The sequence below is a fragment of the Hyperolius riggenbachi genome, chromosome 8 (assembly GCF_040937935.1).
Source record: "Hyperolius riggenbachi isolate aHypRig1 chromosome 8, aHypRig1.pri, whole genome shotgun sequence".
In the NCBI taxonomy this organism is placed as follows: domain Eukaryota; kingdom Metazoa; phylum Chordata; class Amphibia; order Anura; family Hyperoliidae; genus Hyperolius; species Hyperolius riggenbachi.
Window position 1 is genome coordinate 256,813,686 of NC_090653.1, and position 13,596 is coordinate 256,827,281.

Here is a 13,596-nt window from a genome sequence, read left to right on the forward strand (position 1 = left end):
AATAGTTTTTGTTTTTTTATCCAGCTATTGCGTTCACGTTTTTAGGAACAACTACATTGTACTTATTCTTTTTTGGGTCAAAGAGTTCACTGACGTCAGGAAGTGAAAAACCGGAATTGCTCTGCAAAAGTGCTTTGCATAAAATGGTACCGCTCAGTGGAGCGCCAGGAGGGGGAAAAAATACGCTCAAAAAATTGAAAATCACTGCCGTGTGAAGAAAGCCTCACACTACATGAACGTGGTAGACAATTAAAATTGGATGTGTGTATCAGGCTTTAATTCTGATGAAACTGAAGGTGCCCAAACACATTTTTTTTTAAATTTGCAAATTAAGGCTGCATTCACAGTGGGACGTTACAGGCGCACGTTAGAGCAGCCTGTAACGCAGCCCAACTCACAGTAATGAAAAACCAATGGGCTGTTCACAGTGCCCACGTTGCGTTACATTGTAACGCTGGACGTTCAATGGAAGTGCCGATGCTGTACGTTATAGGTGGTTTTAGCTGCGTTAGACTGTTTGCACATGTTCAGTAATGGGGGGGGGGGGGGGGGGGTGTTCATTTTATTAATGCAGGAGAGGAGGAGGGGAGAGTCCGCTATTGTGTTTAGCCACATGGCTAATTAATATTCACTGCACTGCAGTGTTTACTTCCTGGAGCAGCCGCTGATTGGCTGGCGGGACCACGTGATGCGGAGTGTTCCGATCATGTGGTCTCCGTAGACTACAGAACAAAAAAGGCGCACCAAGAGCCGCATACGCGGCTCAATCTGGCGTCCTCGTTCAACACCACCAGGCGTTGCGTTAGGGGCACGTTATGCGACCTAACGTCCCCTAAAACGCAACGTCTTGATGTGAAAGAGGCCTGAAATGGATTTTTCCAGTTGACTGCAATGTTTGAAAAATTGAACCAATGTCAGAACAATTTTTCTCCAGTTATTGACAAAAAGAACACATAGAGAGAATTTCTTGGGTCTATAAATCGAAACATTTACTAACAATTTAATTTTCTGGATGATGAAAAAAATCCCAAACAAACAAAAAACACCTTTTCTCAGTTGACAGGAAATTCTTTTAAAATCCATATTTCTATACAACGAACCTTTTTTTATTGAAAAAAAAAAGCCTGGAAAGTTGAAATTTGACAACTATAGGCTAAAAAAGTAAGCAGCTAAAATCAGACAGAGCCGACTAGTTTTTGGACTAGTCTATCTCCTCATTGGGGATTCCCACTTTTTTTCGCTGTAATGGTCCTTTAATTGTATTTTGTGTGGCCACCTTAAAGGAAAACTTAAGGCAACTATAAAAAATGAGATTTACTCACCTGGGGCTCCCCTCAGCCCCCAGCAGCCGATCGGTGCCCTCGCAGCCCCGCTCAGATGTTCCTGCACCCGCTGGCGAGCACTTCCGGTTTGGCCGTCACTGGCCGACAGGCATGGGAACGCGAGTGATTCTTCGCGTTCCCAGCCTGTATATCGCCCCCTATGCTGCTACTGTGACCAGCTGGCCGCAATAGCAGCATAGGGGCGATATACAGGCTGGGAACGCGAAGAATTACTCGCGTTCCCATGCCTGTCGGCCAGTGACGGCCAAACCGGAAGTGTTCGCCAGCGGGTGCAGGAACATCTGAGCGGGGCTGCGAGGGCACCGATCGGCTGCTGGGGGCTGAGGGGAGCCCCAGGTGAGTAAATCTCATTTTTTATAGTTGCCTTAAGTTTTCCTTTAAAGTAAACCTGAGACTTAATGATAAAAGAAGTTTTACACATACTTGGGCCTTCCTCTAGTCCCCTTCACACTGATCTGTCCCTCGCTGTCCTCCGCCTTGTTCCTCCACAGTCTGGCCTGGTAACTTCGGGAGTCGGGAACTCCTGCGCATGCGCGGCCCGGCCGTGTGCTCCCCTTCATGCCTGCCCAGTTCTGCGCCTGCCGAGTACTACTGAGCAGGTGCAGAACGCTCCAGGCTGCAGGAGCGCAACGGGGAAGACGTGGCCATACTGCTCCTTCTGGCCCTGACTAGCTGAATTACCGGGCCAGATTGCAGAGGATCTGGGCGGTGGCGGAAGACGGCGAGGGACGGATCAGCCCAAAGGGGGCTAGAGGAAACCCAAGGTATGTATTGCACTTTTTTTATCCTTAGTCTCAGGTACACTTTAACTGCATGCTTGTTCCACGTGCGTGATTCAGACACTACTGAAGCCAAAAGATCAGCAGGACAGCCAGGCAACTGGTATTGTTTAAAGGGAACCTTAACTGAACGGGGGGTAAAGAGTTTCACTTACCCGGGGCTATTACCAGCCCCCTGCAGCTGTCCTGTGCCCTCGGAGCCGTTCTGGAATCCTCCGGTCCCCCGCTGTCACTTAGTTTCGTTTTTGACGACTCACCAGTCTGCCGGCCGCCATGCATATTATTGGACGCATTCCCTACTGCAATTAGCGCTGTTGCGGACCGCAACGCGTACAAAAATACGCGTTGCTGCATTCGTAGATATGCAACAACGCGTATTTTTGTACGCGTTGCTGTCCGCAACAGCGCTAATTGCAGTAGGCAATGCGTCCAATAATACGCATGGCGGCCGGCAGACTGGTGAGTCGTCAAAAACGAAACTAAGTGACAGCGGGGGACCGGAGGATTCCAGAGCGGCTCCGAGGGCACAGGACTGCTGCAGGGGGCTGGTAATAGCCCCAGGTAACTGAAACTCTTTACCCTCCCCCCCGTTCAGTTAAGGTTCCCTTTAATAGGAAAGCAATACGGAACAACCATATTCCCTGTCACTATGGAGCAGCTGATTTGCTCCCTCGGACAGACATCTCCTAGAACAGCCATATACTGCAGCACATTATTATATGTAAGCAGAGCTAATGATTGTTGGAAGGGATGCAGATCTGTGACCTTCGAAAGGCCTTTTGTCATTTGCATATCTTGTTTCATGACCTAAGTTCCCCTATTGTGCTGGCCTGGAGATATCTGAGGCTCTAATAAGTTTAATGTCTGGACTTGATTGCATAAGTTATCTGTCATCCCATTGTTGTAATACTATACTGAAGTTAAACGTGAGGTCTCATCTTCCTATCCGCGTTATTACTTACAGTGCATTTCCACCATTTGTACAGCATAGGAACAGTCCCCACCCCATAGAAACAAGACACTGCATAATTATTCATATTATGTATTTGTACAGTACTGCCATAGTTACAGCGTTATCTAGCTTGGGAAAAGACACGTGTCCATCAGGTTCAACCCCACTGCGCCTCAATCCAGATCAAAGTGGACCTGAACTCTTGCACAAGACCAAAGAAATACATAGAGAAATTCACCCTATATGTATTTAGTGAGTTTAGCCTGTTGAATCCCCCTCATTTGTGTCTAAGCACAAGTTGTAATCTGATCTCTCCCCTGTGTCACATGACTGCCATGGCAGAGGTGGCAGATAAGCCCATTTGAAAGCACAGGCTGTAAACAATATGTCTGCTTCCATGAATCAGGAAGTAGAAACAGTGCAGATTTAGTTTAGGATTTGTATGAGCTGTAACAAACAAATGTTTTGTTTTTTAAGGCTAGGTCTCCACTTGTGCGTTTTGTGTCAGTTTTTCTGCTCAGAAAATTCGCATAGATTTTAAAACTAATGTTAGTCAATGCAGCCGTTTCCACTCTATGCAAATTTTCGCACGCGTTCGTACGCATGAAAAAATCTGAGGTCCTGCATCATATTTTCGGACATGGCGTAGGATTTGCGTACAATGCTTTGTATAGGCAATGCGAATTTTCGTGTTATTTGTGCGAAAATTCGCAGTAAATCCATGGTTACAAGAAGTTGTTAGCAGTCATGACTAAGCTGTTACTAGGCAGATTATGTATATTTAACTAATGCGAATTGTTGCGTACGAAAATTCACATTAAAATGCGTACAAATTTACATGCAAATTTTCACCAATTACAAAAATTTTATACGATTTTTTGCAGGCGAAAATGTAGCGCTACAGTGGAAACGTAGCCTAAAGGTTATTATGCTGTTGCTTATCTTTTAGTGCAGAGAGGACGTTCTGAATTCAGCTTCGCTTTAAAGGAAACTTTAATGGAATGAAAAAAATTGGCCAGTTACTTACCTGGGGCTTCTTCCAGATCCCCTGAAATCTTTGTGGTCCCTCGCCGCCGCCCCACGCTGCTCGGTTCCCCGGGTGACTGCCTCCGTTCACTTCATGTGTGGCCCTGAACAACTCACCTCCTCCAATGCACAGTAAGCAAAAATTGCTACCCCGCACACGCAGAAGGCTCCCAACCACAAGAGCGCAATACAGGAAGTGCCGGGGCAGCACTACGCATGTGCAGTAACCGAAGAGAAACATCGGATGAACGGCGGAGTGCAGAATCATGGTGAGAGAGTCTGATCCCCTCCAGTGTGCCATTGTCCCCTTCAAAACATCCGCTAGTCGCGGCCCCCTCCTCAATCTGGGAGCATTCTGCGCATGCACAGATATTAACACCTTATCCTCCTGAGCGTTACACCGCTCAGGAGCTTTTGTTAGTTTGTGCCCCCAGGTTTAATTAATTTGCTCACATGGCTGCAAAACCTTTAGCTAGCACTAGGCTAGCTAGTACAGGTTTCTGGCACCCCCCATTCCAACCAGTTTATACATTACCCAGCCTGGATTCAGCGATCGGCGCAGTCTCTCCGCACAGCTACGGTCTTCACTATGGGGAGGATCGCACATGATGTCATGACGTCGGCGACGTCATGCGCAAACCCGTTCCTCCCCATAAAGAGATCGAAGCTGTGCAGAAAGGCTGCGCCGATCGCTGGATCCAGGCTGGGTAATGTATTAACGGGGGGGATCGCAGGCGATCGCGGGGTGCCGGACAGCTGTACTAGCTAGCCTAGTGCTAGCTAAAGGTTTTGCAGCCATGTGAGCAAATTAATGAATCCTGGGAGACTCCTGAGGCCAGCGAGCAGGTATGCCTGACACAGTGTCGGGCATACCGCTAAGGAGGTTAAAGAAAACCTGTAACTTAAAAAAGTGCCGCTGCAGGGTACTTACCTAGCGAGGGAAGAAGCCTCTGGATCGTATTGAGGCTTCCCCTGTCCTCCTCTGTCCCACGGTGGCAGGGCAAGAGGTCCCCTAATGGCAGCAATGTAATTATTTACCTTCCCGGTTCTAGCGCAGGCGCAGTAGCGGCTCTCGGCTCGCCTGCACAGTAGAGAGGACTCGATAAGGCATGGCGATTTCTGCCTTAGCCCCTCGAAGAGACGCAACAGCGCCTGCGCTGGAGCCGGGGAAGGTATATATTGCAAGCATGAGAATTTTTTGGCTGTGGTTTGAGGGTGGTCCAGTGCTGCCGCCGTAAGACGGAGGAGGACGCCTCGATAGTAAGTACCTCCAGGGGGACCTTTTTTTATGTTACAGAGTCTCTTTAACTGCACATGCCCTGAAAGCCGCCAATTACGGGAGCATGATTTAGGAGGCACATGGCCAGGGCTGTGCATACAGTCTGCGATCTTTGGGAGGGGGATAGAAGCACACTTGGAGAGGACCAGAAGCACAGCGAGTGACCTGATAGACTGTGGGGGCTGCAAGAAGCTTCAGGTAAGGAAGACTACTATTTTCTCTCCCGTTGTATTTTCTTTAAAGCGGTCCCGAACTCAGAACTTTCTCTCTGCTCTAAAAGATAAGCAACAGCATAATACCCTTTAAAGACAAGGATTTTTTTTGTTACAGTTTATAGAACTCTTGCAATAAATCTGCAGCGTGTCTACTTCCTGCTTTCATGGAAGCAGACAAAGAGTTAACTTCCTGTGTTTACAAATTAGGTGAGGCTGCTGAGATTCCTGTGCTGACTCAGCTGAGATATCAAATTACAGATGTGATTACTTGGAGCTGAGGGGGAGTTAGACAGGCTCTTCACTCTAAATACAAACAGGGTGGATTCATCTGTGTTTTCCTTGTGTCCCATACATGAGTTCAGGCCCACTTGAAAGAACTGTCTCACGTAACCCACAGGTGGAGCACAAAAGTTTGGTTAGTTTTGTGATAGAAGCAAAAAAAGTTTCCGTACTAACTAAAAATAAGTTAGTTTTGTGTAAATTCAAAAAATTGGTTAAATGTTAATACTGCACGGGCTGCGACTCACATGTAGGCCTTGTAGTTGTTTCCGATTTTCTGGATACGGACGTCATATTTGGCATCGATGAATGGCTCGGATGTAGCGTAGGTTTTAGTTAGGGCCACCACACTTGCGATGTCCTGGAAGTCGTACTGGTTGTCTACCTTCACCTGGAAAAAATAAGAAATGCAGATATACTGTAATCTAGTTCACTGAAATATACTTTCACCGCCGACTTTTACAGAGGCCATTCCCCAATTCCATCACATCCTGCCCCTGAACTCTACTAGAACAACAATAAAATCGAGAACTGTTGAAAATAAAATGATTCTTATTCGCAAAGGTATTAGCATAGTACTAAAAAGGGTTCATGTTATTATGGGTATGTTTGCTTAAAGGACATCGGACCCAAGGATAAAAGATAAAGGTTAAAGGATACCCGAAGTGACATGTGACATGATGAGATAGACATGTGTATGTACAGTGCCTAGCACACAAATAACTAGGCTGTGTTCCTTTTTTTCTTTCTCTGCCTTAAAGAGTTAAATATCACGGATGTAAGTGGCTGACTCAGTCCTGACTCAGACAGGAAGTGACTACAGTGTGACCCTCACTGATAAGAAATTCCCCTTTTTACCTCCTTCTTGCTCTCAGAAGCCAATTTCTGCTAGGAAAGTGCTTTATAGTTGGAATTTCTTACCAGTGAGGGTCACACTGTAGTCACTTCCTGTCTGAGTCAGGACTGAGTCAGCCACTTACATACCTGATATTTAACTCTTTCAGGCAGAGAAAGAAAAAAAGGAACACAGCATAGTAATTTGTGTGCTAGCGAGGACGCGCACTGCCAGGGTCACCAGGCGCCAGGCTCAGTAGCCGAAACCGAGCCGCGGTGGGGGTCTGGAGGAGCGTAGAGTACCGGCCCGGGCACAGGTCAACTGCAGGGGGCTGGTAGAAGCCACAGGTAAGCGAAACTGTGTTTTTTTGGTACACTTAAAGGGAACCTGTACTGAGTAAAATTATTTAAAATAAACACATGAGGAAAGTTCAAATGAACATTACATAGTTACCTTGCCATCAGTTCCTCTCAGAAGCTCACCATTTTCTTCTGACAATGATCCTTTCCAGTTCTGACAACATTTTGTCAGAACTGAAATACAGTATATCAGTTGCTGTCAGTTATATATATCAGTTGCTGTCAGTTTTAGCTGAGAGGAGAACTGATGTGTCCATGTTTCCCTATGGCTCAAGTGGGCGATGTTACAGTTTAGTGTGCTGACCAGAAAGCTGTTATGGAGTAATAGCCATTTTCAAAATGGAGGCCAGAGAATTCGCTTGATCACAGTGGACAAACAGGACGCGGGACAGGAGAAAGAGATTAAGGAGTAGACTACACGGGAAGTAAGTATGACTTGTGTATGTTTATTTTGTCTTTTAATTTTCAGTTCAGGTTTTCTTTAAAGAGACTCTGTAACATTAAAAAGATCCCCTGGGGGGTACTCACCTCGGGTGGGGGAAGCCTCCGGATCCTAATGAGGCTTCCCACGCCGTCCTCTGTCCCACGGGGGTCTCGCCGCAGCCCTCCGAACAGCCGGCGACTGTGCCGACTGTCAGTTCAATATTTACCTTTGCTGGCTCCAGCGGGGGCGCTGTGGCGGCTTTCCGGCCCGAACTACACGGAAATACCCGATCTCATTCGGGTCCGCTCTACTGCGCAGGCGCAGGAAACTTGCGCCTGCGCAGTACAGCAGATCCGACGGCGATCGGGTATTTCCGTGTAGTTCGGAGCCGACAGCCGTCAGAGCGCCTGCGCAGGAGCCAGGAAGGTAAATATTGACGTCACCGCTGCACGGACTCCACGGAGGGCTGCAGCGAGACCCCTGACGGATGGAGGACGGCGTGGGAAGCCTCATTAGGATCCGGAGGCTTCCCCCACCCGAGGTGAGTACCCCCCAGGGGATCTTTTCATGTTACAGATCCTCTTTAAAGAGAACCCGAGGTGGGTTTGAAGAATGTTATCTGCATACAGATGCTGGATCTGCCTATACAGCCCAGCCTCTGTTGCTATCCCAAACCCCCCTAAGGTCCCCCTGCACTCTGCAATCCCTCATAAATCACAGCCACGCTGCTGACAAACAGCTTGTCAGAGCTGGCTGTGTTTATCTCTATAGTGTCAGTCTGCTGCTCTCCCCGCCTCCTGCAAAACTCCGGTCCCCGCCTGCATCCCTTCCCTCCCTGCTGATTGGAGAGAAGGGATGGGGGCAGGGACCGGAGCTATGCAGGAGGCGGGGGAGCAGCCGAGACTGACACTACAGATGTAAACACAGCCTCACAGCAAGGCTGTGATTTATGGGGGATTGCAGAGTGCAGGGGGACCTTAGGGGGATTTGGGATAGCAACAAAGGCTGGGCTGTATAGGCAGATCCAGCCTCTGTATGCAGATAACATTCTTTAAACACACCTCGGGTTCTCTTTAAGGAACCCTTTAAGAATCTGACATGACATGAATAATAAGAGGTTTTTTACCTGCTCTGAGCAGGTGAAAAGTTTTCACCTACGTTTGCCAAGAAGCATCACTTCTGCACTTCTGGGTGGTGGGGAGGGTGATATTTACAATAGGGGGAAAATAACTCGGGTGGGGGTAGTTAGGGGTATGGAGCAGGAGAAGCTCAATGGAATTGAAAATTAAATTAGCCGTCACATATGATGACTCAGCATCAAGCAAGAACCTTAAAGAGAACCTGTACTGAGTAAAATTATTTAAAATAAACACATGAGGTAACTTCAAATGAACATTACATAGTAACCTTGCCATAAGTTCCTCTCAGAATCTCACCATTTTCTTCTGATTATAATCCCTTCCAGTTCTGACAACATTTTGTCAGAACTGAAATATATCAGTTGCTGTCAGTTATATATCAGTTGCTGTCAGTTACAGCTGAGAGGAGAACTGATGTGTCCATGTTTCCCTATGGCTCAAGTGGGCGATGTTACAGTTTTGTGTGCTGACCAGAAAGCTGTTATGGTGTAATGGCCATTTTCAAAATGGAGGACGGAGAATTCCATTGATCACAGTGGACAAACAGGATGCAGGACAGGAAAAATAGATTGAGGAGTAGACTACACAGGAGGTAAGTAAGACTTGTGTATGTTTATTTTGACTTTTAATTTTCAGTACAGGTTTTCTTTAAGCTGGCCACTAACGGTCCACTTTCTAGCGAAAAATCGTTTGAGCGATCAGAAATTCTGATCGGATTGGTTGTAAATAATCTCCATTGGTGGACACAATCGATTATGAATGAGTGAAAAAAAATGTCGCCCGAATGAATTTTCGTCGAACGAAAATTTGGATTTTTTTGGTGGTCATAGGAAGCAAAGATTGGTTAGTTGATGGTGTAGTGAACAATTTTTCGTCCGATCAGAATTTCTGATCGCTCTAACGATTTTTCGCTAGAAATTGGACCGTTAGTGGCCAGCTTTAGTGTGAGCAGCATCAATGAGGTTCCCAGTGTTACCCCGTCATTCTCCCAGCAATGGGCGCAAAGTGGAAGCGCTTCAAGGCCATTGGGAGCCCAGCCTTATTGATGATGGTTGACCATGTAGAGCAGGGATGCCCAACTCCAGTCCTCAATGGCCGAGGTCCTCACACATTTTTGGCACAGCTCAAATGTATTGATAGGAATGAATTAGGAAAGGTTTGGTTCAACAAGTAAAACACATTTGCTATTTCTCTGTCCATCCTAAACACTGGCATGGATCTGGCCCTACAGGACTGGAGTTGGGAATCCCTGATGTAGTATCTGCTAAAGAAAAAAACAAAACGTATAATAACTAACGGACCAGGCTCACTATGTAATCGTTGATAAAACCAACAGAATGCCTTTGTAAAGGGTGGAACTTCCCTCCAAAATGGACATATAATATAGTATTCAAAATCACAACGATGACTGTTGTTGTGTTGTTGCTCTCCTTTGTCTACTATATTACGTGTCATTCCGGGACATAAGTGTCCTTCTTATAAAGTTTTACCCTTTTTTTAAAGGACCACTATTGTGAAAAAAGTAGGCAGTTAAAATTTGACAGAACCGACAGGTTTTGGGCCAGTCCATCTCCTCATGGAGGATTCTCAGGGTTTTCTTTGTTTTCAAAAGCATTTCCTGAACAGCAGATTACCTGCCAAAATAGTAAGATACCAGCCAGCCTCCCTACTCACTTGCAGGGCTGTGGAGTCGGAGTTGGAGTCGGAGTCAGAGCAATTTTGGGTAACCGGAGTCGGAGTTGGAGTCGGTGATTTCCTAAACTGAGGAGTCGGGAGTCGGATGATTTTGTACAAAATCCACAGCCCTGGTAAGTATTAGACTAAGGAGTTGGAGTCGAGAAGTCGGAGTCTGAGCCATTTTGGGTACACAGAGTCGGAGGTTTCATAAACGGAGGAGTCGGAATCGGAAGATTTGTGTACCGACTCCACAGCTCTACTCACTTGCACACTATTTTGTCAGTTAGACTTTACAACTGCTGTTCAGGAAATGCTGTTGAAAACAAAGAAAATCCTGAGAATCCCCCATGAGGAGATGGACTGGCCCAAAACCTGTCGGTTCTGTCAGATTTTTACTACCTACTTCTTTCAAGATGGTGGTCCTTTAATGGTTTTATCATCTAAAGGGCTCTTCTAAAGTACCTATTTCCTGTAAGGGAACCAAAAACCCACTCAGGTCCCAAAAAGTGGCTGATGCCTGCGGTGACGATGCCCGGGAAACAAAAGGCTTATGTGTAAGAGGCCCAGAAGTCTGAATGACATTGGCATTTCATACAATTCTGACAAGTGAATCACAGAGCCAGTTCTTGGCATGGCGTGACTAAGCAATGCTGAAAATAAAAGGAAAAATATTTGCACAATACTAAAAGCATTCTGAGAACAGGGAAGCAGCACCCAGTGTAGATAGGAAAGCCCTGTAACGTCAGCGAGGAAGTTTTCAAGTGTCTTCAAGAGCATCTGTCAGAGCATTCTATATCATTTTAATTGACTTAGATCATACATGTCAAACTCCGGCCCGCGGGCCAAATGCGGCCTTCATAGCCATTCAATTTGGCCCTCAAGTGGTTTCCCCACTTTGCATTATGTTTGACCTACTCTAGACCACCAGCGAAGCTATATTGGAGGTGTAGCCCTAGAACACCAGCGAAGCCATATGGGGGAGGTATGGAGAAAGCACTAACCCTTGGGAACTGTATAGGGGAGGGAGGACCACTAGACACCAGGGAACTGTATAGGGGAGGGAGGACCACTAGACACCAGGGAACTGTATAGGGGTTGGAAGGGGTAATTAGACACCTAAGAACTTTATAAGGGAGGAATGTGGCCAGTAGACATTGAGGTTGGCCCGCGACATGGTCTCAGTGTACAATTTCGGCCCACTTTGTATTTGAGTCTGACACCTCTGACTTAGATGGACTCTTTTACCCTCTTGCAAACCAGTTTTTTTCTCTCCATATTTCGGCAACTCGCCATCCTGAAAGGAGAGGTGACAGAGGTGCCGGGCCTATAGAGACTGGTTCTCAGACACTCACATATATATTTATTGCCCGATGAAGCAGGGTTTTTGTTTTGCGAAACGTGTCACAAAGTGGAGATGTCCCCAAATATTTTTTTTTTCTATGAATGAGACTATTTGTGTCCTTCCTGAGGAGATAATAAGTCAACCGCTACCTTCCTTTTTAAATGATTTCTGATAGATTTCAGCATGAAATCTATCTGAAATTGGCCTAGCACCGCCGCCGCCTTCACCCTATGTATGAAAATGTCCCCCCAGGTGCCCATACTCTGAATTCTCACTTGTCCGCTGGCTCCCTTTATCGTCACCCCGGGGTACACCATTACCGCGAGCATGTGTACCAGATGGTCTTCATAAAAAAGAGAAAAAGCTGGGCACGCACATCCAATGCAATTACGATTGATTATCTTCTTCAACAGTAAAACCAATTGTTACAGGCTACAGTACCGTTACCAGGAGAGGTACAAGCAGTGGGGGGTGTCTACAGCTGTGGCGCTTCATCGGGACATCTGAACAAGTCAAAGTCAACCCCTTAAATACACATTACATATAAATTAGCATAATTAAACAAAACACTTACCCTCATCACATTGTACAGGTGTGCCAGAAAGCGTCCTCCCATAGGGAATACAATAAGATCCATCCCAGCTGGTGGGATCCTGAACTATTGGGACGCTCGCACCTTACAAGACTTATGTGAACTAGCTGACACCGGAACAGCTGAGCTTTTTCTCTTTTTTATGAATGTCTGGACTGTATACTAGCGCTACTGCTCTTGTTTTAGTCACGGTCCTGTGCACTGACAACGCTCTCACTACCCATGTGTACCACATGGCACAGGTGCATGTGTGATGTCACATGCACGCTTCTTGTCACATGGTACACGCGCTCACGATAACGAAGGACACGTCGGTGGCAGTGCAGGAGGCCTGGAGACAGGTTAGATTAAATGCTGCTCCCGGGAAGGGGGACATTTTACACTTGGGGGGACAGAGATCGGGGGTACATGATGTACATTGGTCATCACGATATCGGCCCACAAAATCGCCAGATATATGGCCACTTTTAAAATACAAATAGCACCTCTAGGCACCAAGGCTAGCAGGTTTGTTTTAGGCCAGCAGTGAGTATCCTAGTGTAGGTAGGGCCGGATTTAAGCCAAGGCCACATAGACCACCATAGAATCAAGGGCGGATGGGCAGCAGGCTATACTAGGGGGAAGGAAAGGGAAGAGTCACCTGGCTCCCTATACTGGAGGAATGGGGGTCATCAGGCTATCTATACAGAAAAGGGAAGAGGGTCACCTGGCTACCTATACTGGAAGGATGGGGGTCATCAGGCTATCTCTACAGAAAAGGGTCACCTGGCTCCCTATACTGGAGGGATGGGGGTCATCAGGCTATCTATACAGAAAAGGGAAGAGGGTCACCTGGCTCCCTATACTGGAGGGATGGGGGTCATCAGGCTATCTATACAGAAAAGGGAAGAGGGTCACCTGACTCCCTATACTGGAGGGATGGGGGTCATCAGGCTATCAATACAGAAAAGGGAAGAGGGTCACCTGGCTCCCTATACTGGAGGGATGGGGGTCATCGGGCTATCTATACAGAAAAGGGAAGAGGGTCACCTGGCTACCTATACTGGAGGGATGGGGGTCATCGGGCTATCTATACAGAAAAGGGAAGAGGGTCACCTGGCTCCCTATACTGGAGGGATGGGGGTCATCGGGCTATCTATACAGAAAAGGGAAGAGGGTCACCTGGCTCCCTATACTGGAGGGATGGGGGTCATCAGGCTATCTATACAGAAAACGGAAGAGGGTCACCTGGCATCTTATACTGGAGGGATGGGGGTCATCGGGCTATCTATACAGAAAACGGAAGAGGGTCACCTGACTCCCTATACTGGAAGGATGGGGATCATCAGGCTATCTATACAGAAAACGGAAGAGGG

General features: G+C 46.9%; 1 protein-coding gene across 1 annotated transcript in view; it reads right to left on the reverse strand.

Moving 5' to 3' along the window:
- The window catches only part of SYN1 (synapsin I), a 286,198-nt gene that overhangs the window by 74,345 nt on the left and 198,257 nt on the right, over positions 1 to 13,596 (reverse strand). Inside the window, exon 7 of the mRNA XM_068248678.1 lies at positions 6,122 to 6,264. Coding sequence (XP_068104779.1) covers positions 6,122 to 6,264 — 143 coding nt within the window. The remainder of the gene's footprint in view (positions 1 to 6,121; positions 6,265 to 13,596) is intronic.